The sequence below is a fragment of the Trachypithecus francoisi genome, unplaced genomic scaffold (genome assembly GCF_009764315.1).
Source record: "Trachypithecus francoisi isolate TF-2019V2 unplaced genomic scaffold, Tfra_2.0 Lachesis_group1, whole genome shotgun sequence".
In the NCBI taxonomy this organism is placed as follows: domain Eukaryota; kingdom Metazoa; phylum Chordata; class Mammalia; order Primates; family Cercopithecidae; genus Trachypithecus; species Trachypithecus francoisi.
This window is the reverse complement of record NW_022681454.1, coordinates 7,582,946-7,610,112: the sequence shown is the minus strand read 5'-3', so window position 1 is coordinate 7,610,112 and position 27,167 is coordinate 7,582,946. Positions and strand designations below refer to the sequence as shown.

The window sequence follows — 27,167 nt, the reverse complement described above, 5'->3', positions numbered from 1 at the left end:
TTTTTGTGTATTCCTCTAGAGTTACTATAAAGATTATAGGAGTAAGTGCATGCTATGTGTCAATCACTCTGTGTGCTTACCATCAGAAAGTTAGTGTCATTCATTTAGTCACTCATTCATATGTGCCAGGTGCCTTCTTCTTATCAGGTAACACCATGGAGGCAGGGACATGATTCCTTTTACTTAATAATGTATCCAGAACACCTAAACCAGTGTCTAGCGTGTAGTTGGTATTCAGTGAATATTTGTTTAATAAATTATCTTGTATACCTCAACAAAATGAAGGCTTTACATGACAAACCCATAGTCAACATCATACCGAACAAGGAAAAGTGTAAAGCTTTCCTCTAATATCTGGAACCAGACAAGGATGCCCACTTTCACCATTGTTATTCAACTTAGTACCAAATGTCCTAGACAGAACAATTATGCAAGATAAAAAAAAAAATAAAGGGCATACAAATTGAAAAGGAAGAATCAGATTGTCTCTGCTTGCAGACATGATCTTATATATAGAAAACCCTAAAAGCTCCACAAGAAAACTCTCAGGAGTGATAAATGAATTCAGTAAAGTTGCAGGTAAAAACTGACATACAAATGTAATAGCATTTCTATACACCAACAAAAAACTAGTGGGAAAAGAAATTAAGAAAACAATTTCATTTACAATAGCTACAAAATAATACATATAAATAAATTTAACCAAGGAGGTGAAAGATCTCTACAAGGGAAACTATAAAACAGGGGTGAAAGAAAATGAAGATGACACAGAAAATTGGAAAGTTATCTCATGTTCATGGATTAGAAGAAGTAATATTGTAAAAATGACCATACTACAAAAAGTGACCTAAAATGGAATCCTTATCAAAATACTAATGACATTCATCACAGAAATAGAAAAAATATCCTGAAATTTTTATGAAACTACAAAAGATGCAGAATAACCAAAGCAATTCTGAGCAAAAAGAACAAGATTGGAGGTATCACACTACTAGACTTCAAAATATACCGTAAAACTATAGTAGCCGAAACAGTATGGTATTGACATAAAAACACATAGACCAGTGGAATAGAACAGAGAATCTAGAAATAAATCCACATATCTACAACCAACAGACTTTTGGCAAAGGTACCAATAACATTTACTAGGGAAAAGGACAGTCTCTTTAATGAATGGTGCCAGAAAAACTGAATATTTTAATGCAGAAAATGAACCTAGACACCTATCTCTCATTATATAAAAAACAACTTAAAAGGAATTAAGGATTTAAATGTAATAACTGAATCTATGAAACTTCTGGAAGAAAATATAGGGGAAATTGTTCAGGACATTGGTCTGAACAACGATTTTTATGGAGAGGATCTCAAAAGCACAGACAACAAAAACAAAAATAGAAAAAATGGGGCCGGGCATGGTGGCTCACACTTGTAATCCCAGCACTTTGGGAGGCCAAGGCAGGTGGATCACCTGAGGTCAGGAATTTGAGACTAGCCTGGCCAACATGGTGAATCCCCATCTCTACTAAAAATACAAAAATTAGCCGGGCGTGGTGGCAAGTTGCCGTAGTCCCAGCTACTCGGGAGGCTGAGGCAGGAGAATCGCTTGAACCCCGGAGGTGGAGGTCACAGTGAGCCTAGATCACACCACTGCACTCCAGCCTGGGCAACAGAGTGAGACTCCATCTCAGAAATCAAAAAAGAAAAATATGATTATGTCAACCTAAACACCTTCTGCACATCAAAGGAAACAATCAACAGAGTGAATAAACAACCTTCAGAATGGGAGAAAATATTCGCAAATTATTCAACTGGCAAGGGATTAATATTCAGAACATAAAAGTAACTCAAGCAACTCAACAGCAAAAAACAAGCAAATAATCTGATTTAAAAATGGGCAAATGAACTTAATACACATTTGTCAAAAGAAGTCATACAAATGGCAAGCGTATGTGGAAAAAAAGTTCATCATCACTAATCGTGAGGGAAATGTAAATCAAAACCACAATGACATATCATCTCACCCCAGTTAGAATGGCTATTATCAAAAAGACAAAGATAACAAATGCTGGCGAGGATGTGGAGAAAAGGGAACTCTTGCACACTGTAGGTTGGAATGTAAATTAGTATAGCCATTATGGAAAACAGTATGGAGGGTCCTAAAAAAATAGAAATAAAATGAACTATCATACTACCCAGCAATCCCACTTCTAGGTATATATCCACAGTAAAAGAAATCAATATGCAGAAGAAGTATCTGCACTCCCACATTTATTGCAGCACTATTCATAATAGCCAAGATATGGAATCACCTTCGGTGTCCACAAATAGATGAATGGATACAGAAAACGTGGTATATGTACATGATAGAGTACTGTTTAGCCATAAAAAAGAATGAAATTCTGTCATTCATGGCAACATGGATGAGTTTGGTGAACATTATGTTAGATAAAACAAGCCAGGCACAGAAAAGAAAATATCTTATATTCTCACTCATGTGTAAGAGCTAAAAATTTGATCTCATAGAAGTAGAGAATAAAATGTGGTTACTAATGGTGGGGAAAAGTGGCAGAGAAAATAAGCATGGAGGGAGGATAGCCAAAGCTTGGTTAACAGATATAAAAATACATCTGCCTAGGAGAAAAAGTCCTATGTAGTTGTGGTATAGAAAAAATTCTATACCACTATAGAATTACTTTAGTTAACAACAACTTATTGTATATTTCACATACCTAGAAGAGCAGATTTTGAATGTTTCCAACACAAAGAAATGATAAACATTTGAGATGATGCTTATGTTAATTACTCTGATTTTTGTCATTACACATTGCATACATGTATCAAAATATCACAGAGTACTTTGTAAATACGTACAACTATTATGGGTCAATTAAACCTAACAAAAATTTAAAAGAGCAAAATAAACCCAAGGCCAGTGGAAATAATGAAATAAACAGTAGAAATCAATGACACTGAAAACAGGAAAGCAATAGAGAAAATCAATAAAAGGATAAGCTGATTCTTCAAAAATATTTAAGAAAGTTGATCAAGCTCTAGCAAGACTGGCAAACATAAAATGAAAGAAGAACAAATAATGAAAACCAGGAATGAAGCAGAGGCTATCAATACAGATTCTGCAACCATTGAAAAGATAGGGAGAATATTGTGAACACATTTTTACTCATAATTTTGACAGCTTAAAAGACATGGACCAATTCCTCAAAAAGCACAAACTACCAAAATTCAACCAAGGAAAAAATAAACACTCCTGTATCTGTTAAATAAATTAAATTCACAGTAGCTCCTGAAAATTAAATCAGGTTCAGATGGTTTCATGAGAGAATTCTATCAAATGTTTAAGGAAGAATTAACACCAGTTTTACACAATTTCCTCTGGAAAACGGAAGAGAAGTGCATACTTTTAAATTCATTTTATGAAACTTGTATTATCCTGATAACAAAAGCAGATGAAGACAGTATGATAAAAGAAAGACCAACATAGCTCTTGAATATAGATAACAAAAACCTAAACAAAAATATTCTTAGGTTGGAGCAAAAGTAATTGTGGTTTTTGCAAAAAAAACACAATTACTTTTGCTCCAACCTATTATCGAGCAGAATCCACCAGTGTGCAAAAAGAATTACATACCACAACAAATTGGGATTCACTGTAGACATGAAGTGCTAGTTCAGTCTTTTTAAAGCAGTCGATGTAATCGACCATGTTCAACAAGCTAAAGAAAAAATCCTGTTGTTATCAATTGATGCAGAAAGAGCATTTCTGCATCTAACATCTGTGGTAAACATTCATGATAAAAACTCTCAGGCAACTAGAAATAGAGGGTAACTTTTTCAATTTATAAGGAACATCATGTGGTGACAGACTGAATGCCTTCCCCCTAAGACTGGGCGTGAGGTAAGGATTTTTGCTTTTACTACTTTTATTTAGTAAACTACTGGAAGTTCTAGCCACAGCAGTAAGTCAAGAGAAAAATAAGGCATATAAATTAGAAAAAAGAAAATAAAACTGTCTCTATTTTCAGATGGCATAGTTGTTTACATTAAAAAATAACAAAGAATTTATTAAAATTAAAATATCCTGGAACTAAGAAGTATGTATGTGTGTATGTGTACAGTTGTGACAGCAAGGTTGTGGTCTACAACATTCATGCATAAAGATCAACTTAGAACTGTGACAACAGCGATACAGTTTACAGCATTAACATCTAAAGCTGAATCATACTTCTATATACTAACAACAAACATGCAGAAAGCAACAATTTAAAAATCCTGTTGACGGTCATTCCATAGATAATAAACTACCTAGATATAAATATAACAAAAACATTTACACTATTTATATGCCAAAAATGATAAAATGCTGATTACAGAAATCAAAGAAGACTAAAGAAGTGTGGAAATACACCATGTTCATAGATTCAACATAGTAGAGATAACAATTCTCCTCCAAGTGATTTAATGCAGTTGCTATCAAAGTCCAAGAAAAGTTTTTTGCAGACATGGACAAACTTATTTTAAAATTAATGTGAAATGTCACAGGGTCTATAATAGCTAAATGATTTTGAAAAAGAAAAATAAAGCAGAAGGAGTCAGCCTACTCAATGTTAAGTGTTATTATGTAACTACAGTTATCAAGACAATGTAGTATTAGCATACGAACAGACACATAGATCAATGGAACAGAATTTGAACCACACAAATATGCCCAACTGCAAAATTTCAAAAGCAATATCATGAAGGAAGGATAGCTTCTTCAACAAATAGTAATTGGATGACTGTAAGCAGAAGAATGAACCATACCCAAACCTCATGCCTTATGTATTTTGAAAAAACTCAGCTGGGCGCTGTGGCTCACGCCTGTAATCCCAGCACTTTAGGAGGCCGAGGCGGATGGATCACCTGAGGTCAATCGTTCAAGACCAGCCTGGGCAACATGGTGAAACCCTGTCTCTACTAAAAATACAAAAATTAGCTGGGCGTGGTGACAGACGCCTGGAATCCCAGCTACTCAGGAGGCTGAGGCAGGAGAATCGCTTGAACCCAGGAGGCGGAGGTTGTAGTGAGCTGAAATCAAGCCATTGCACTCCAGTCTGGGTGACAAAAGCAAGACTCCATCTTAAACAAAAACAAAAACTCAAAATAGATCATGGATTGAAGTGTAAAGTGTAAAACTATAAAATTTTGAGGAAAAATATCATAGGAGAAAATAGATAGAACCAGTCACATAGCCAACAAAGTAGCAAAATCGACTGGGAAATTTGCAGGGTATTTTAAAACTTTCTATTAAATAAAGGAGATAAAATGAAAATACAAATTTTATTTTAAAAACATAACATTGATAGAAAAAGTGAAGAGTGAAGAGCTAAGTGAAGAGTCTTCAGACTTGCTTCAGACCAAAAGCATGTTTCATAAAGGTAAAAATTCATAAACTCGACCTCATTAAAATTGAAGATTTATGCTCGGCAGAAGACTCTGTGAAAAGGATTAAAAAACGAGCTACAGAGTAGAAGAAAATATTTGCAAACCACATATTTGACAAAGGACTTGTATCTAGACTATGTAATGAGTTATCAAATCTTAATAGTAAATTTTTTTAATCCAATTAAAAATGAGCAAAAGACATGAACAGACATTTCACAGAAGAGGACATACAAATAAACATATGAAAAAGTGTTCATCTTCCTACGCCATTAGTGAAATGCAAATTAAAATGCAAGTTATCCATTAGGGAAATGCAAATGAGATGTGACTACACACCTGTCAGAATGGCTAGCTTAAAAATACTGATAACATCAAGTGAAACAAACAGATCCGTATGTATCTTGGATAAATTTTACAAGAATTTCTTTAAGAGGGAAGATAAGCCACAAAACAGTAACAATAATACTCAGCAATGCTCACCGAGTATTTAATTATATGTCAAACACTGGTTCAAGTAATTAATATGCATATATTCAATATTGTCTAAAACCATATGTTATGTTTATCTGTTTCACAATTTTATATGATTTATGGATGCATATATTGTAGTAAAAGTAAAAAGAAATAAGGAATATCTCAACATCAAGTACTAATTGTTAATACCTCTGGAAAGAGTAGATGAAGGAAGGAACGGATGGGGTAAGCCAATTCTTGAGTGTTTTCTTTTTCTTTTCTTTTCTTTTTTTTTTTTTTTTTTTTTTGGGACAGAGTCGCCCAGACTGCAGTTTCCCCTGAGACTCCAGCGCCCAGGCTCGAGTGCAGTGGTGTGATCTCAGCTCACTGCAACCTGTGCCTCCTGGGTTCAAGCTATTCTCCTGCCTCAGCCTCCTGAGTAGCTGGAATGACAGGTGCATGCCACCACGCCCAGCTAATTTTTGTATTTCTAGTAAAGGTGGGGTTTTGCCCTCTTGGCCAAGCTGATCTCGAACTCCTGACCTCAGTTGATCTGCCCGCCTCGACCTCCCAAAGTGCTGGGATTATAGGTGTGAGCCAACGGGCCCGGCTGAGTATTTTATTTTTTAAAGAGAGCTGACATTAATAAGGCAAAATGTAATGTCTGCTTAGTTTTGATGGAGAATATATATGTGTCTGTTATGCTACTTTCTGTATAAATATATTTATATATTTTTCAAGTTATACATATATAACTTGAAAAAAAAATTGTAAGGAGGACATTAGGCTTACATTGAAGCAACACTCAGTGAACACTCCTGCCCTGGACCAGGCCCTGAGTGGATACTGGAGGATTCCAGGGAGGTCAGACAAGGTGCCATCTGCAAAGAGCTCCTATTCTTGTTTGGGAGGCTTCTTGGAGAAGGTGACAAGTGATTTCCTTATTTGAAGGATAAACAAAGAGTTAAGAGTTATTGACTTAAAAATCTATTGATGAGCTTCCATGTTCATTAGGCATTCATCTGAGTGTTCTGGATAGAACTGTGAAAAATGTAGCTCGGCACTTCTCAAAGTGCTGTCCTCATACCAATGGGATCAACATCACCTGACGATCTGTATGTATAGAATTGCCAAACTTCAGGTTTTATCCCAGGCCCACCAAGTCAGCAACTCTAAGGTGGGGCCAGCAATCTGTGTTTTCACGAGGCCCCCAGGTGCTTCTGAATGCCTGCTGAAGTTTGAGAACCACTGGTAGAGAAAGCCTTGGCTCTCAGGACTTGCATTTGTGTGTACTTGTGCACATGCATATGTGTGTGTGTGTGTGTGTGTGTGCGCACATGTGCATGTGTGCACACACTTGTGTAAATGCATTCACATGTGTGTGTGCTTGTGTGAATGCATGCACGTGTGTATGTGTGTGTAGGGGGAAAGGGCAGACAGGACACAACGAAACAGGTGAGTAAATGAGATTATTTTACATAGGGATAAATGTTATGAAGAAAGGTTTAAAGGGGCTTAGAGAAAATTGTAGGATGTCAGAAAGAAGTAGGGCTTCTAAAAATAGGCCATGAAAGAAGGCCTGCCTGGGGAGTTGTCTTAGGAACTAAGACTCAATGATGAGAAGGAGTGATAGGTAGGTGGAGCAGGGATAAGAACTGCAGGCAAAGAGACCAGCAAGTGCGAAGATCTCAACCCTGGAACAGAAAGAAGAATGAAAGTCAAAATAAATAGATTAAGAAAACAAAGTCAGGAGCAAGATAAAATGCGATTGGAGAGTGCTGATCACACAGAGCTTTGTAGGCTGTTAAGGGATCCTGAATTTATTCCAGGTATATTGGGACATCACTGCAGCGATTTAAATGGTGAATTGGCTAGGCCCAGAATCACAGGGTAGGTACTTTCAGACAAAGGAACAGCATAAGAAAAGGTACAAAGGTATGAGAGAGAGAGCATATTTGACTAACCAAGTCCTTCAGGATGACCAGAGCAGAGTTCATACTGAAGAAGGATGCAGTAGGCTGGATTCATGGGAAAGCTCTTGAGAATAATAAAAATAGCAAAGTTTTTTTTTTTTTTTTTGAGATGGAGTCTCGCTCTGTCACCCAGGCTAGAACGCAGTGGCGTGATCTCTGCTCACTGCAAGCTCTGCCCCCCGAGTTCACGCCATTCTCCTGTCTCAGCCTCCCAAGTAGCTGGGACTACAGGCACCCGCCACCATGCCCGACTAATATTTATTTATTTATTTTTGTATTTTTAGTAGAGACGGGGTTTCACTGTGTTTGCCAGGATGGTCTTGATCTCCTGACCTTGTGATCCGCCCGCCTCGGCCTCCCAAAGTGCTGGGATTACAGGCGTGAGCCACCGCGCCTGGCCAAAAATAGCAAGTATTTTTCAAGCACTCATTATGTGTCAGTTTTCCAGTCCCTTGACTCATAATAACTCATGAAATCTTTGCAGCACCAGGACGTAAACACCACGATAATCCCTGTATGACTAATGAGGATGTGGGGCCCAGAACCTAGGACTTTGCCTCCAGAGCCTGTACACTTCAATAGGGTTTGTGTGTTCGGCTGAATGGGGCTCATCACTGCTTACCAATGAAGCAATAATGACTCAACTGCTCTCCTGCCTAAAGCAAAATCCTCCGACTAATCGGATATGTAGCCACCAGAGCAGCTGTTCCAAAACTCAGATCTGACCAGGACTTTCTCCTGTTTCCAACTCCTCGGTAGCTTCCCCTTGTGCAAGAATAAAGTCCAAACTTCTCACCATGACGTACAAAGCCCTTCTTGACGGGTCTCCTCCTCACTCCCAAATTACCCCTCTCCAGCACTCACCCCAGCCATCCAGAGCTTGAACCCATGCTCACCACTCCTCTCAGCCTTTGTTCGTGCTGTTCCTTATTTCTGGACCATTGTCCCTGCTCTCTGCTCTTCTCTGGTTGTAGCAACCAGGGCTCAGCTTCAAGGAAGAGGATACAGTCTAGTTAGTTCAGAGAGAGGGATTTGTTACAGGGTATGAAATGTCTTCTCAGAATCCCTGGGAGGCAGAAGAGCTGACTCTGGGCTGAAACTCAGAGCTCTGCCCCAAGTCACAGGGAGAACTGACCTGCAGAGGATGTGGCTGCCCCTGCTGCAGTTGAGAAGCTGCCTCCCAGAATGAGACCTCAGACCTCACCCCACTTTGCTGAGTCTTACGTGGATGCAACTTACTGAGAAACCTAAATCATGAAGGAACTCTAGCTGTGTGGAGTCTGGGAAATGAGCTTGGCAGATTTCTAGCCGTTGCAGTTACAGGAAAGCACTCTTGCAGGAGGGTGGGACAGACATTGATGAGCCAATTCAAGTCTCCACTCTACCTAGACGTCTCTTCCCCTTCAGAATCCCTCCCCTTTTTTGATAAGTCCCTCCCCTATGTGTTTCTATGCTACCTTGTCCTTCCCCTCCTAGAGTACAGTGAGCACCTGGAGTACAGCGACCACATCTGGTTGATGAATGATTCCCCCCCTCCCATGATAGGGCCTGGTACATAGCAGGTGTTCAGCAAACATTCAGGCATACTCACCCTGCAGAACGCCTCTGTAGTTAACATTTTCCTGGTCCAGTGCCTCTTGATTTTTGTTACTAAGGCTACATGGACTGTATTAGATTGAACCATATGAAATTGTTACTTCTGTAGTCAAAACTGGGTAAACACTGGCAATTTCACATGACTCAACCCTGTATATATCTATCAATACTTTTTCAGCTATTGTTTATATGGAAAAATTAGATTTACAGTCCTGAAACTCAATATAACATTTTTAACAATGTGAAATCAGGGCAAGTCTCAAGTTACATTTCAGATACAGCTAGTGAAATGTCAGCACCAAGTGTAGTCAGTTTGAAAAATCACATTAAGTATCTGTCGCCACAGGGATGTGGGTCTTAGACACTGCTGAGGGTAAACAAGACCCCGTTACTGCAAAAACCCAAAACTAAAACATCATTCGCTATATTTAGTGTTTGATCATGAGGATGGAATGGAAACACTTGGCATATTAGCAGATGGATCTCCTATCTATTTTGTTGTGTTTACCATGTGTTTTAAGAAATTGGTTGAGAAATTTGGTTTGAAGAGTGATGCATTGTAATTTTTCCCACTTAAAATAATGGGAAATATATTTTCAGTGTCTTCAAACAGAATGACTGGATTTTAGGAACAGATTGATTATGTTCAACAGACGATGCATGTGTCCTGAATGCTGAAAAGTTCATCACTGTAGACTCAGAAGGGTGTGCACTGTATGGCTGAAGGGAAGGGTCTTTGAGAGAGTACAAAAGGGCTTTGAAGATGTGGTTGGCAAAAGGATTTCAGAGGGAGGGGGTTGGAGCAAAGCTGAGTGCGACACTAGGCAAATTACTCAGCTTCTCTGAACCTCAGTTCTGTCACCTCTAAAATGGCCATAATAATGCTTGCACCAAGCATTGGAAGATTAAGTGAGATCTCCAGTGTAAAAAGCTCACATAGAGCCAGGAGCCTCCGTCAATGGTATTATAAAAAGCACTTAGGACCATGGCTAGTACATAGGAAGCACTCAGCGTATGTGAGTTATCATTATTCCTTCTCCATTCTTTCATTCAATGCCCTTTGTAAGAGAATGCGAGTTATAAATTTCTTTTGGAATTTGGCCCAAGAACAGCAGTTTGGCTTCATCTTATTTAATCAAGTGGTGAGAGCTGCATTGGTCATTCCACATTGCCCTTTGCTTTCTTTCCACTGCTAAGGGAGCTAGAGCTACTGTTTCAGGCTCACCATCCCCGCGAACAGTATGTATGCCTCTCCTTTGTTGTGCGTTTTTCCCACTATCTCCTCTATCAAAAGCCCCTGGTGCCTGTTTCAAAGCCCCTCCATGGAGTGGGATGGGGGCAACGTGGACCTGTAGCCTGCCTTCGCCTCATCACACGATCGCTCCTGCCCCAAACTGCCTCTGCCTGGAAGCGCTGGATGGCTTTGAGAGGTTCCTATCTTGTTGCCTTGGTATATGGGAGGCGGTTGGAAGCTAACCAGCTTCCTTTGGCTTCCTGAGAAGGAGATAGGAGGTGAGAATCAGTCCAGTGTGAAGAACGATGAGAGCCATCATGTTTGAGTGGCTTTAAGACTCTTGTACCTCAAGTCAAATTTTTAAAAAGGTGGGTGGGTGGGGCCCAGCACTTTGGGAGGCCAAGGCAAGAGGATTGCTTGAGGACAGGAGTTCAAGACTAGCCGGGGCAATACAGCAAGACCTTGTCTATAAAATAAATAATAAAAACCTTATCATTGTGAATGTTATTAAAGACATGTATCAAGCACAAGTCAGGCTTGATAAGCTCTTTTTTCCTTGTACAATTTAAGCTATCAGAAAGCGCAGCGCTCCATGGTTGGATTTCTGTAGCCTGTGAGGCTATTCTTAGCTCCTCTCTTGCTGGCTGTTACATTTTTAAGAATCGCTAGAGGTGAGCATAGTGGGTGAGACCTACCCTCCATCTGCTCCCCTCAGAGGTCAGATGGAATGGAAAGTGGCCTGAGGCGATACTCAGCTCATTGCTCCTGCAGACACCAGCCAGTAAAAACACAGGAGATGAGTGTTGTAGACACGTGGCTTTTCCTGGCTGCAGAGATTTTCTGAATCCCACAGAATCATCTCTCGGCACCCAGTGACTTTTGCCTCAGGAAGAAGTGAAGAAAGGTGCCTGTTTCAAATAGTTCAAGTGGCATCGTGCTGCCTGGAGATTAAAAAGGTTTAGGGTTTCCTCCAGACTCTTCCTTTCCCTTTCCACCTCCCCTGCCTTTAACAACTGCGCAAGGTTTGTGGATGCTCCACTGTTGGCCAGGCCCTGGGCAAGGTGAGATGGAGAGTCAGTCACTCATCAGGTAAAAGGAGGAGCTGAACCAAGCTGTTCCAACTCCAGATTTCCCCCAGCAACTGGCACTACCTCCCTCATATGTGTTCACGTGTATTTCATGTGTTATTAGCATGGCTGACCTTTAGTTTGTAAGCAGCCTCGGAGGCTGATGATGACATGCTTTCCAAGAAAACTGACCTAGGGACCTTGGACCAGTTAACCTCTCTTGGACTTGGTTTCCTCCATTGGGCAATTGAGGGTGATAATGCCCACGTCCCATGGTTAGATGGGACAAGTGTTAAGGGATGAGCAGGGTGTCTATGAAGAAAACCTCTTCTCCCTTTTTGATTTTAGGACTAACAGAGAGACAGGAGTCTGACAGGTGGAGGTGGAAGTATCCAATTCATGTTAACAGTCAATCACAGAAACCCACTTTAGATCAGGAGCCGAAACGGCTTGCTAACTCTTGAGTTCTGAAATGGAATCACCTCCGAGGCATAGGAAACGGTGGTCACCTGCAAGTCCCCCTCCACTAGCCAGGCCCTGGCTGTTGGAGAGAGCAAACAGGAGTATAAGCCCTCTGTGGGCAGGTCCTGAAGCAGAAGGGGAGCCCGAGGGGGCTGTGCTGAGCACGGCTGCTGCTTCTGGACTCACCCATCAGATCTATCACTTCTGCACCCTGCAAGGGAGGGAGAAGGCTATGGAGAGAGACCGGTGAGTCACTCAGGCTAGTGGAAGTTCCTGGTCTCTGTGACAACAAGAGGCCAGAGAAAAAGCAGGTTCCTGTAAGCAGTGACATAAACAGCAGGGCCTAGCAGCCTTCTGTCGCCATCAACCCTCTACCCTGTCTTTTTTCTGTACAATGCCCCACTTTTGTGTAGACATCATTGACTGACCCAATGTGCCCCACAGAATACAGGTGCTTCGGGTGTTTGTGGCCCATTCATTCTGGAGTGTGTGGGATGCTCCTGACTATGTGCTAAATGCAGGGGATGGTGCTGAATTAGCTAGGTCCCTGCACTCAGAGTTCACTGGCTGGTGGGGAAAAGAGACCAGGAGAGTGATGGTGACTTGGCTGCAAGGAAAGTGCTATAGAGCATCAAGCACAGAGTCTGGGTTCTGGACATGGACTATCTTGGCTCAGTCCCAGCTCTGCCATTCCCTGGCTGTCATCTTGGACATGTTACTTAATCTCTCTGAACCTCAAGGTCTTGAGCTATCCAAGGTAGTTTGTAATAACTCCTACCTCAAAGGATTGTTGGGAGCATTAAATGAGTGCATATACATGAAGCATTTAGGCCGGGCATGGTGGCTCACACCTGTAATCCCCGCACTTTGGGAGGCCAAGGCAGGCAGATCACTTGAGGTAAGGAGTTCAAGACCAGTCTGGCCAACATGGTGAAACCTTGTCACAATTAAAAATATGAAAACTGGCCGGGCGCGGTGGCTCAAGCCTGTAATCCCAGCGCTTTGGGAGGCCGAGACAGGTGGATCACGAGGTCAGGAGATCGAGACCATCCTGGTTAACACGGTGAAACCCCGTCTCTACTAAAAAATGCAAAAAACTAGCCGGGTGAGGTAGCGGGCGCCTGTAGTCCCAGCTACCCGGGAGGCTGAGGCAGGAGAATGGCGTGAACCCGGGAGGCAGAGCTTGCAGTGAGCTGAGATCCGCCCACTGCACTGCAGCCTGGGCGACAGAGCGAGACTCTGTCTCAAAGAAAAAAAATACATATATATATATGTGTGTGTGTGTGTGTGTATATATGTGTATATATATGTGTGTGTGTATATATATGTGTGTGTGTGTATATATATATATATAAACTAGTCAGGCATGGTGACATGTGCCTGTAATCCCAGCTACTGGGGAGGGTGAGGCAGGATAATCTCTTGAACCCAGGAGGTAGAGGTTGCAGTGAGCCAAGATCGTACCACTGCATCCCAGCCTGGGCAACAGAGGGAGACTCCATCTCAAAAAATAAAAAGAAAATAAGGCACTTAGAACGGTGTCTGGCACAGAGCATGCATCACATCAGTGTTAACTGTTGTTATCATAAGGGACTAGCGGGTTGTCCGCCCCAGTTTCCAGGGTTAGGGAAGGCTTAAAGAAGGGAGCATCAGTCTTAACCAGGGTTTTTCAACCTCAGCGCTGTTGCCATTTTGCAGTAGGTAATTGTAGTGGAGGCTGTCCTGTGCAGTGTAGGATATTTAGCAGCATCCCTGGCCCCAACTCACTAGATGACAGCAGCACCCCTCCCAAATGTGACAACCAAAACTGTCTCCACACATTGTCCAGCATCCCCAGGGGAGCAAAACTGCTCTGGGTTTGGGAACCCTGCACTAACCTGAGAAGTGAGTGATGGACAGGAGGACAGAGGTGGTGCTCCAGGAATAAGAAATATTGTGGGTGAACCTGTAGAATTGTGAGAGTGTGGGTCCATCCAGGGACTTGTCCTAACATGACAGCTCCCTTATGAAGATCTTAAGCCCAGTTAAGCACTCAAGTGCTGACTTCTCCCACTAAATCCTTGGCTTCTGGCAAAAGCCAAATGCATAGGAGAAGCCTGCTGAGTACTTGCTGCTGTGTGTGTGAGCCTGTCTTTGTGAAGTCGTCCCTGAAGACCATTCACCTCGTGCTCTGCTCTAAATTTATCCTGTTCTGAAGAAAGTTCATCCGTGAGCATGATGCACAGTCTCATTGCTTGGCCCCATGTAGCAGTGCTTCTATGAAATTGGATTTTTAATGCCTTCAGCCTACCCTGAAGCACATCATGCAAAAAATTCGTGTTCCACTTATTACTGTGTTTAGAGTTATTTTATGTGGACCCATGGTTCACCACATTACAGAACACTGTCTTCATAAGAATCCAGTGGAAGAAATTTCCCACTGATTTCAGTACCAGGACAAAAATCTTGCTTTTCCTAAACATTTTTTTTTTTTCCACATCAGCTCTGAATCGTGTGGCGGATCGTGTTTCTCTTTTTACTCTGTGTGCTGGGGAGATTTGAGACACATTGATGGCCCATTTCAGGCAAGCACACAGGATCTTGAGGCATAAATTGGGGTATTTTTTCCTGATTCTATTTTCTTGGTTTCCTTTTTGTTCTGTGAGTTGATCTTTGTCTTCCTTATTTTTAATTCCGTTATGTTATATACATTTCACAAGTCACCCGAATCCTTTCCGGAATAAAGTAGGAAATTAATAATTTAAAAAAAAAAAAAAACATGGAAAATCACATTCTTTATGTTGTTCTATTGCAATAGCCAGGCAAGGATTTATGCCTTCACAGCACACAATTTTCTTTGCTCTTGCAAGGAGAGCCTCATTATCCAGATTTTTCCATAGGTCAGAGTTACTGTGATAGAGCTTAGCTCTCTTATTTGTGATCTCCATCATTTCCATGACAATGTTCAGCACTATTATGAGAATATAATTATAATTCTAATACGAGAAGCAGCAAAAGGGACAATGCCACAAAGCTGTGAAATAGTGCAAAACTACAGAGAGATAAATGAAAGGTCATTCTCTGTTCTCCAGTAATAATATTGAGTCTCCCAGGGAATGTAGGGTCTGTGGCCTGGGGCAGAATGTGGATCTGCAGCAAGAAAAAGCTACAACCTGAATTATTGCTTACATTATTGTTCTCTTTGCATTTTGGTTTTCCTCTTTAGGATTCATTCCAGTGTACAAGTTTCCCTCTGAAAATTCATGTTGCTCCTTCAAAGAGTTCTGATGGAATACTGAACGATACACCCTTTTGACGGTTTAGCTGTGACTTGAGAGTACAGAACTCGCTGGTTATTCATGTAATGTTTCAACAGTCCATCAGCTATTAGAATACAAAATTGCACATCTGTAGGAGGCATATTATATTTGATTTCTGTGGTTTCTTTTGGAGTATCTATATTCTTCTATCCAGTAGCAAATACATGAAAATTTGTATCAGGTAACTCAGTTCCAAGTCACAGAAACTCAAAGTAGCTTAATTTAAAAAAAAAAAGTCGGCCGGGCGCAGTGGCTCAAGCCTGTAATCCCAGCACTTTGGGAGGCCGAGACGGGCGGATCACGAGGTCAGGAGATCGAGACCATCCTGGCTAACATGGTGAAACCCTGTCTCTACTAAAAAATACAAAAAAACTAGCCGGGCGAGGTGGCGGGCGCCTGTAGTCCCAGCTACTCGGGAGGCTGAGGCAGGAGAGTGGTGTAAACCTGGGAGGCGGAGCTTGCAGTGAGCTGAGATCCGGCCACTGCACTCCAGCCTGGGCGACAGAGTGAGACTCTGTCTCAAAAAAAAAAAAAAAAAAAAAAAAGTCATTGCTCATGTAAATATGAAGTTCAGGGATGGGTCTTTCTTCTGACGAGGTGGGAGCCAGTACCTCCAACAGTGCCTCTTTCTGCATTTAGCTCCCAGCCCTGCTTCCCTCTCTGCAGGTTCTCTCCCCAGACAGGTCTTATTGACATTCTTTTTTGTTTCCTAGTGCCTATAAAAGTTATGTTTATACGATACTGTACTCTATTCAGTGTGCAACAGCATTATGTCTAACAAGTGTACATAGCTGCATCTGAAAATACTTGATAGGTACAATGCTAACACTCATCCGAGTCTTCCTTCAACAAATCACGGTCTTTTTGCTGGTGGAGGGTCTTTCCTCAATGTTGATGGCTGCTTACTGATCAGGGTGGTGGTTGCTGAAGGTTGGGGTGACTGAAAATTTCTTAAGACAACAATGAAGCTTGCCACAGTGATGAGCTCTTCACTTCATGAAAGATTTCTCTATAGCCAGTGGTGCTGTTTGATTGCATTTTGCACACAGTAGAACTTCTTTCAAAAGTGGAGTCAGTCCTCTCAAATCCTACAGCCCCTTTATCAACTAAGCTTATGTAATATTCTAAACCTCTTGTGTCATTTTAACAATGTGTACAGCACCTTCATCAGGAGCAGATTCCATCTCAAGAAGCTAGTTTCTTCGCTTATCCATAGGAGAAGCAGCTCCTCATCTCTTAACGTTTTATCATGAGATGGCAGCAGTTCAGTCACATTTTCAGGTTCTACTTCTGATTCTAGTTCTTCTGCTACTTTTACCGTATCTGCAGTGCCTTCCTCCACTAAAGTCTCGAACCTACGACTTCATCCATGAGGGTTAGAATCCACTTCTTTCAAACTCCTGTTAATGTTAGTAGTTTGACCTTTTCTCATGAATCACGAATGTTCTTAATGACATCTAGAATGGTGAATCCTTTCCAGAAGATTTTCAATTTACTTTGCCCACATCCATCAAAGGAATCACTATCTATGGCAGTTATAGTCTTACAAAATGTATTTCTTAAATAATGAGTCTCAAAGGTCAAAGTTACTCCTTCATCCATTAGCTGCAGGATGGATGTTGTTTTATCATGAAAAGAACATTAATCTTGTACATCTCCATCTGAGCTCTTGGGTGACTAACAGTGGTAATATTTTGAAAGGAATTTTTTTTTTTTTTGAGAAGTAGGTCTCAACATTGGGCTTAAAATATTTGGTAAATTTTGCTGTAAACTGATGTGCTGTCATCTGGGATTTTTTATTCTACTTACAGAGCACAGGCAGAATAGATTTAGCATAATCCTTAAGGGCCCTGGTATTTTCAAAATGGTAAATGAGCATTGACTTCAACTTGAAGTGACCAGCTGCTGAAACAAGAGAGCCTCCCTAACAAGAGAGCCTGCCTTTGAACCTTTGAAGCCAGGCATTGACTTCTCCTCTCCAGCTATGAAAGTCCTAAATGGCATCTACTTCCAATATAAAGCTATTTGCTATTTTTTTTCTACTTTGAAAATCTCCTGTTTGGTGTATTCACTTTCACCAATGATCTGAGCTAGATCATCTGGGTAACTTGCTGCAGCTTCTCCATCAACACCTGCTGCTTCACCTTGTGCTTTTATGTTCTGGAGATGGCTTCTTTTCTTAAACCTCATGAACCAACCTTTGCTAGCTTCCATCTCTTTTTCTGCAACTCCCTCACCTCTCTCAGCCTTTACAGAATTGAAGAGAGTTAAGGCCTTGCTCTGGATTAGGATTTGGCTTAAGGGAATGTTGTAGCTGATTTGATCTTCTATCTAGACCACTAAAATTTCCTCCATATCAGCAATAAGGCTGTTTGGCTTTCATGTCTTACATGCGTACATTGGAGTAGCAATTTTTATTTCCTTCAATAACATTTCCTTTGCATTTATAACTTGGCTAACTTTATGGCATAAGAGTCTAGCTTTCAGCCTATCTTGGCATTTGGCATGTCTTTCTCATTAGGCTTAATCGTTTCTAATATTTGATGTAAAATGAGAGATGTATGATTCTTCCATTCACTTGAACACTTAGAGGCCTTTGTAAAGTTATTAAATGGCCTAATTTCAATGTCGTTATGCCTCAGGGAATAGAAAGGCCCAAGGAGAAATTGAGAGATGGGAAACTACTAGTCAGTGGAGCACGAGAACACATCCAACGTTTATCCATGAAGCTTTCGGTGCTATATGGATGTCATTTGCAGTGCTTTAAAACAATTGTAATAGTGACATCAAAGACCATTTATCATCGATCACTATAGCAGATATAATAATGTTTGAAATATTGCAAGAATTACCAAAATGTGACACAGAGATACAAATTGAGCAGGCGCTATTGGAAAATTGACACTGATAGACTTACTGGAGGCAGGGTTGCCACAAACCTTCAATTTGTAAGAGAGTGAAGAGCAGTAAAACAAGATAGTCCTGTGCTTCCCAGCGAGACTGTGTCACTTACATGCTCCTCTTTGTTGAGGGGAAGGAGCATGAATGAGGTTATACGGGCCCTGAAACAGATCTAAAGTCCAGCTGGTGGCCGGGCTCAGTGGCTCATGCCTATAATCCCAGCACTTTGGGAGGCCGAGAGTGAGAGTGAGAATAATAATTACTAATATCAACAGTAATAAAAGCTTTCTGGGCAAACACAAATATTCTCACTGAAACTTGTAGAAATAGTGCCTTGAAACTATGACAGAAATATTGGGAACGTCTGGGCAGCAGTGAGGCTTTGGGCTGCCCCTGGGTACTCTGGGTGCCTCTGCCCAGAAAGGCAGGAGGGCTTCTCAGCACAGAACAGCCTGGGAGAAATACGGCAGCTTCAGCCCTGCCCCCTCCGCCCTCGCAGCACTTCCTGTGAGTCTCTGATCGTACACACTTCATTCCATCTCTGAGGTTTGTTCCAGTCTCTAATTCCGTGAGGAGCAGGGACTGTATCTTACTCCACTCCTGCTCATCCATGTCACCACGGTGACTCCCAAAGGTGGCCCTCCGCTGTTTGTGCAGGTTGTGGGTACTAGGCCATGATCCAGCCTCCCGCCATGGGTCACGCTGTTTCCCTCTGTGTCTGAGTCACACAGCCTGTGTGTTCCTGACCCAGTAAACCCCTTATGGGCAAAGACTTTCCCAATTCCTCCCGCCCACCTTCGCCTCCTGGAGCACTGGCCTCCTCCCTTCCCACACTCCCTTGCACCCTGGAAAGACTCCTAGAACGCCCACCCGTGCATTGTCAGTGACTGTCTGCCCAGCCCCTCCCAGGGCACTGTGCACTCCTCCAGGGCAAAGACAGTTTCTTTGTCCCAGTGTCCCCAACACATAGCCCAATGCCTATCAGACAGTAGGTGTTCTGTAAGCACCTGGTAAATTCGTGATCTGGGGACACAATAAATAGCCCCCTTCCTTGCCTTAATTCTGAACAATTATAAACAATGGGTGAGACACACAAAGAGGATAGATATGACTTGTGTCCAGCCATCTCCTCTCGCCTGGACCCCAATCTCTGTAACAGGAGCTGAAGGGGATTAGAGGTCCTTCCAACCCTGAAATTCCCTGTCCTGTAAGCATGCGGTTCTGTTGCCTGTCCTGGGACCAAATCCAGGCTCCCTCCCCAGGGCTGCACACCCAGGATACTGGAACACAGTAGGGGTGCATTACAGCAACATCCCAACAGTGTATGGTCATCAGGGCACTGCAGCGAGTGAGAGCCAGGGGATTTGGCTTCTTGTCCCCACACCTACACTGACTCACCAAGTCCCTTCTTCCCTCTGGGCCTCAGTTTCCTGTTCTGTTAAGTGAGGGGAAGGACCTAACTGATTTGGACTAATATCTAAGGATCTAAGACACAGATCTAAGCTTCCATGATTATATTCTGCAATTCTGTGATTATGTTACATGATTCCATTATTATACCCCATGAATCTACAAGGAACTTGACAACATTTTGTGATGTGATGCTATTCTACAATTGTTTAACAACAGTCTCAGATTCTATATATTGGCTCTTAAGTCCTTAGAAAGCCCAAGTGCATTTTTTTAAAATGAATTCAGTACTGTATCAATTTTCTACTGTTTCAAAAACAAAACAAAATACCACCCTAAAACTTAATGGTGTAAAAACACCACCATTTAATCATCTCATGTTTTGTGGGGTAACTGGGCTCAGCTGGACTGTTCTTCTGCTCCACGTGCTATCTGGGGCTGCAGTGGAATATCAAAATGCTCAAGGCGGCTGACTCGTGTGGCAGGCAGTGGCGCTGGCTGTCACTGGGAACTCAGCTGGGGATTTGGTTTTCCTTCTTTTGGCCTCTTCATGTGGCTTGGATCTGGCTGGGTTCCAAGAGGCAAGAATTAGAAACTGCCTGTTCCCTTGAGGCCTAGACTTGGATGTCCCATAATACCACTGCATTCAAGAGCTGCAGAAACAAGCTCCATGTGGAGAGCAGCATGCATATGCAGGGAATGGAGGGAGTGTTTGGGAGGGGAGTGTGTCTTTGGAGGCTAACTCCTGCAAACAACTGACACCATCTCATTAAAGCACCTGCTAAAAACAGATGAAGAAACATGCTGGAGTCCTGTCGTAGTTAAACTATCATCTGTCTGCCAGAGCCTGGGAACTAATGCTAGGTACTCCTGCTTGCCTTTGCTATGTAAGAAGTGAGGAAACCCCAACAAATGTGGAGGCAGCCTGAGACTTAAAAGCCTTCGCCCCTTCCCCTCCACTCCCATAGCACCATGACTCAGGCAACTCAGTGCCTCTTTCTGAGCCTCAGTTTGCTCTTCTGTAAAATGGGGGCATTGGTCTTGAGGGTGCTCAAGGTGCCTCCACCCCTAATGTTCTCTGTCCCTCTGTGCTCCTAGGTACTCCTTCCAGGACGAGGAGGACATGTTCATGGTGGTGGACCTGCTCCTGGGAGGAGACCTGCGCTACCATCTGCAGCAGAATGTGCATTTCACAGAGGGGACTGTGAAACTCTACATCTGTGAGCTGGCACTGGCCCTGGAGTATCTTCAGAGGTACCACATCATCCACAGGTAACTGGGCTGCTGGCGGGTTGCCTGGGACAGAGGCACCATGGACTAGGGTGTCATGAGCAGTCTGCGGTAGTGGGGAGAGAATTTTGTCCTTGACATGGTTTAAAAGTGGTAGTGCATCAGGGGAAAAAAAGCAGAACACTTTTCTTCCTGTTTTTTCTTATGTTCTTTACAACCAGCATGTACGCCTCCCATCCTACACCCATACACTACTGCTTAGAGACATGACTGGTGGCTGGCCTTATCTTCTCTGCTCCAGTATGCCTGGGGAAGCTGGAACATTCTATCCCTCTTGTCTCAAGTCAGAAGAGTTATAGTAGCATTATTATACTAGTGAGTTGGGAGTGTGAGGGATTCTACTCTCTATTTTTCCATACTTAGAAATCAGTGCTGTGCATTGTGGAGGATATCTTTCTCTTGGGAAGCCTCAGTGCTGGCTCTGGGCTTTGCATAAAAGCTCTGAGTTTCTGCAGCCTCGTCAGGGACCTTGCTTCTCCCTGCTATGCACAGTAGTGCCATGTCTTACACAGGTGAGCAAAGTGACTTTGTCTGCAGAAGCTGGAACTCAACGAAAGGCTTTAAAGCTCTGAGTTTCTGCAGCCTCGTCAGGGACCTTGCTTCTCCCTGCTATGCACAGTAGTGCCATGTCCTACACAGGTGAGCAAAGTGACTTTGTCTGCAGAAGCTGGAACTCAACGAAAGGCTTTAAAGTGATGGTGTCATTCATAACTCTTCTCACTGACCCCAGAAGAGGCAGCTGGTGTGAGGGGCTCCAAATTGGTTTACCCATGGTCTTGCACTGTGCTTAGTTGATCTCCTTGTAACTTAACTAATTTTGGAAGATTTGGAAAAGGTGAGGACTTGAACTTCTAGGTAAAGATGACAGATTAAGCACATACGTCTACATTTTTCCCTTCTTAAACTCCATTAAATGACAGTAAGGAATATTTTAAAAGTGATAAAGTTATGAAGATAGGGAACACTGGAAGGGGACCTCAGTGAAAACAGTGGGGAAAGGTGGAAAGAAAGATGTAAAGTGATCGATGACTTAGGATACCAGAAACTGAATTTAATGTTGCTGCTGGGGAGTGTCAAGAACTAATAGATACAAAAGAATTCCCCCAAAGCTCAGGAATTGGCAGCACCTGGTATCTATGGGATGGGGGAGTTGGTGAAAACTATAATAATATATAATAAGGTGAATTGTTGAAAACTTCTTAAGTAGTATAGAGAAACACAGACCTGTTTCCCAACTCCGCAGAGCTGGGCGGTTGCCCGCTTCCTTACCCAAAAGGAAAACTAAAGGTTAGTCTGCTAATGAGGGTAAAATGGAGAGTGTCCGGGCTAAATGACATCAAGCCTGCCTGGGTTGGGATACTGTACTAACAATGGCAAGATTATCTGAACATACATGTACTACATGCTGAAATGACAGCACCCTCCCCACCCCCACCACAACTGGGATCAAAGAATGGTGCCTTTATGCCTTCATCGGCTGCACAGGGAACTCAAGTGATTTCAATGGAAATGTGACTGAGCCCAAAGGAAAGAGATTGTGCCATCAAAGGTTTTCCAGGACACCTTAGAGTGTAGGTTATAATAAACAAGCCCCATTCATTCATTATCAGCTCCCAATTAAGTTAATGACAGCATGGGATTATCAGACATCCAGGGAAATCATCACTTGAACATCAAGATCCAAACAACAAAATGGAAAATAAAATAAAATAAAACTTAGGCTACACAGTGACTCTGGAAACATCAAAATAACTGATCAGTATTTTCAGAGGATAAAAGAAGAATTTTGCATGTGTGAAACAAGAAATAGCGGTTTTTTTTAAATTCAGGGAACAAACATCAGAGTTCTTATAAATCAAAATTGTAAAAGCAGAAATTTAAAGAATTCAAAATGTATGTTGGAAGATAAAGTCTTTCTACTTTTCTATAAAGTAGAGTAAAAAGGCAAAGAAAAAATATGAGAGAAAACATAACAAAGTTAAAGAATCTACAGATTTCAACACAAGAAATAGTAGAGACAAAACATAAAGGAAGAAATCATCAATAAAACGATTAAAGAACAATCTCCCAGACCTGAAATACGTGATTTTCCATATTGAGAGAGCCTACCAAGGGTACAGAGTTATGGCTAGAAACAGACACATAGCAAAACAAATATCAGATCTGATCGGCTTCCAGAGAAGAGCCACAGGTCATAGAGGCTGAAGAATCAGGATAGTTTCAAATTTCTTTTGTTTTTGTTTTCTGTTCCTTGAGACAGGGTTTTGCTGTTGTTCAGGCTGGAGTGCACTGGTACAATCATGGCTCACTGCAGCCTCAGCCTCCTGGGCTCAAGTGATCCTCCCACCTCGCCCTCCTAAGTAGCTGGGACCACAAGCACACACCACCATCTCTGACCAATTTTTTGGGGGGTATTTTTTTTGTAAAAACAGGGTTTCAGCACGTTGCCCAGGGTGGTCTCAAACTGCTGAGTTCAAGCAATCCACCCACCTTGGCCTCTCAAAGTGCTAGGATTACAGGTGTGAGCCACAGCACCCAGCCAGTTTTGAGTTTCTTAAATGCTCGAAGGCAGTGCAGACCTGCTACTCAACCATGTGTGAGGGTATACATTTTCCCCAGTTCCAGGTTTCAAAAAGCAGTCCTCCCATATACCTTTTCTCAAGTACTAGGAAAATGAGATGGACTCCAAAATGAATGAATGAATTAAAGAGGACCAAGAAATGGAATACGGAAAGCTGGAACTCCAGCAAATCAGATAGGCATAGGAAGTCTCCAGGATGATGCTGAAGGGGTGTCAGTTGTGCCTCACATGTATGCTATGACCAGTTCTGATTAGTGTGGATCAGAGACCCTGGGAGAGACTTCTTCAGGAAAAGTGAACTGATAGAATTCCTGATGCACCTGGCCTTGAGAGATTTTTTTAGCTAGCTGGTAAAGAATCTGAAGTGGAATTATGAGAGGTTTGGGGGAAAAAAACTCAGCAAAAATAACATCATTAATTTTAAGGAAGGAAAATGTTGCACAGGACAACATCTGCATAGAGTACAGCTTACTAAATGGGTCAACCCTGGATATAATACCTAGTCCTATCACCTAAACCCTGAAAATCTAACCAAAAACTCAATGATACTCCATTGAGAAACTGGGGAAATGGGAAGGATGACTGAGTCTCCTGGGATTGGAGAAAGACGGCTAAATCTTTATCTTCCCTAGTAAGAAGTCCAGTCTCCAGGGAGAGCCTGGAGTTAAAAAGTGAAGGAGTCATTAGAAGTCTGTCATTTAGAGATAAGGAGTTAGATACCAGAATTATAACCTGGAACAGATGAGTGGATAGAGGATACATGGGGGAGAAAGTGATAGGATTAATGCTATTGTGACAAAATGTGTTTGTAACAGAAAGTGATAGGGATTGTTGTATTGTAACAAAACTTGCAAAACTATTGGCTCTTTGAGCTATTTGCATATAACTTTGATACAAATAACAGTAGCAAACGCAGCAAAATGAAGAAGGAGGAGAAGGAGAATAGTAGTAGTAAAGATATTGTTCAGCGTAATACACAACTGTTCATTCACTCAGTCATTCACTAGCTTTTGAATGAATGCAAGCATTCTGGTTCTGGACTCTGTGCTTGTCAGTGTGATGCTGTACTTCCTAAAGAAGGTCACACCATGGTAGAGTATGCTTCTGTTCCTTGATGGGGCTTCTTTGAAGGTGCTGAAAGAGTTCTTTACAGATCAGTTGTATATGTGTCTTTCATGAATTACTGTAGCCATTCATGAACTAGAGTGCAATAGATAGATGATCCATGTGTCCAAATTCCCTGAGACACTAAGTCATGTGGACATTGGTGAGATAAATGCCAATGTTCCAGAGCTGAGCCAGGGATGAACAAGGCAGGAAATGGAACCATTGCATGACAGCATGGCTGGCTGGAGCCATTTCATTATGATTCACCGGATTTCAGAAAAAGTTTTAAGTCATTCTCAAATATTCCTCTGGTAGAGGTCATCTGTTCTTAGATTCCAGATCTACCCTGGGGAAAAGGAGCTGTCCAGTAATTTATGGGAATTTTTTTTTTTTTTTTTTTTTGTTGAGACAGAGTCTCGCTCTGTCGCCCAGGCTGGAGTGCAGTGGCCGGATCTCAGCTCACTGCAAGCTCCGCCTCCCGGGTTTACGCCATTCTCCTGCCTCAGCCTCCCGAGTAGCTGGGACTACAGGCGCCCGCCACCTCGCCCGGCTAGTTTTTTGTATTTTTAGTAGAGACGGGGTTTCACCGTGTTAGCCAGGATGGTCTCGATCTCCTGACCTCGTGATCCGCCCGTCTCGGCCTCCCAAAGTGCTGGGATTACAGGCTTGAGCCACCGCGCCCGGCCTGGGAATGTTTTAAAGTCTACTAAGCGAATATGTGATGATTGATTTTCTGTGTCAATTCGACTGGGCTAAAGGATGCCCAGAGAGCTGGTAAAACACTACTTCTGAGTGTGTGTGTGAGGATGCTTCCAAAGGAGATCAGCATTTGAATAAGTGAACTGCATGAAGCAGATGGGCCTCCCCAATGTGGGGGGCATCAACGATTCCTCTGAGGGCCTGAATAGAATGAAAAATTGCAGCCATTCACTCTTCCTACTTGAGCTGAATCATCCGTATTCTCCTGTCTTCAGTCATCACTGCTCCAGGTTTTTGGGCTTTCAGGCTTAGACTGGGACTTACACTCACAGCCTCCAAATTCTCAGGCCTTCGTGCTTGAACTGAATTACACCGCTTGCTATCCTGGGTCTCCAGCTTGCAGATGCAGATCCCAGGACTTCTCAGCCTCCAAAACCACGGGAGCAGATTCCCATAATAAATCTCTGTTATATATGTATATCTGTATTCTATTTCTTTTGTTTTTCTGGAGAACGCTGACTACTGCAGTTGAATTACCTTCCCAATTCTAAAATTACAAACTTGGCAAGGATTTGAGTCAGTCTTTTTTACCCCCTTCCATATGGTTCCTAAATCCCCCTTTCAATGTGTGTATGTGTAGATTTGAAACTATGTATCTGAACACAACCATGTGTAAAGATGTACGGAAATGCTGTGCAACGTTTCACATTAATTCAACAGCTGAATTGTTGAATCCTCCACTGCGTCTGTACCAGACACTTTCAATGCCGTATTTACACCCGTAGTTACACTTCTTTCAAAGTAGCCACACTTGGAAGTGGAGGAATTATCCCACAATGCAAGCCTGGGTTGGATTGCCAAGGATATTTATCTTCCATCTTATTGGACTTAGACGGGCTACCAAACTCTGCTCAACTTTTTGGACCTCGATTTTCTAATCTGAAAAATGCTCCTAATTAAACCTACTTCTTGGGCTGTTATGCAACTTTTATGAGAAAATGTTCATAAAGAATTTATCTGTGCCTGGCTTCTTTTAGATCCCCCATTCTTATTTCCTCTGTCTGGCGGAACTGGACTTGAAATCTATGTTCAGTCTTTCCTATATACTCTGTGTGACAAAACTCCACCCTTTGAGGATGGTGTTATAGATCTTTAGAAAATAAAATATATTTTACGGCATAGCCCAGTGACTTTGATCGTGCCCAAGCAGGGAAATACCACTGTCAGTCCCAAACAAATTGTTTTAAAGCAGTGAGAAGATTTACTTTTCATAGCATTTGAATTGGCCCTTCATTCTTTAAATACCCATCTGGGCAAGGCTGTGTACCAGCTCCCAGGAAGAAAATGATGAATGAGACTCAACTTTCTGGGTGGAACAGGCACCCCTATAAATGATTGCAGCCAAGGATGCTGACCATGACAGAACACTACAAAGCACCAGTGGGAGCTTCAAGGAGGGGCGCCCAGCCAGCCTGAGTTGGGGAGTGGGGCAGGGGCTGAGTTGGCAGAGAAGGCTTCCTCTGCCATACTCGGTCTGTGATCTGTAGGATAATTAGGAATTAGAACTGAGAAAAGGAATGCAGAAGGCACTGGGCAGAAGGGCCCAAACTGGAGAGGCCCCAGGTGGGTGGACCCTGTATTGCAAGGCTCAAGGGT

The 27,167-nt window shown here is 42.2% G+C and overlaps 1 protein-coding gene across 1 annotated transcript in view; it reads left to right on the top strand.

Annotated features, from left to right (window-relative positions):
• The window catches only part of STK32B (serine/threonine kinase 32B), a 438,704-nt gene that overhangs the window by 244,403 nt on the left and 167,134 nt on the right, over positions 1-27,167 (top strand). The window contains exon 4 of the mRNA XM_033213721.1: positions 20,933-21,106. Coding sequence (XP_033069612.1) covers positions 20,933-21,106 — 174 coding nt within the window. The remainder of the gene's footprint in view (positions 1-20,932; positions 21,107-27,167) is intronic.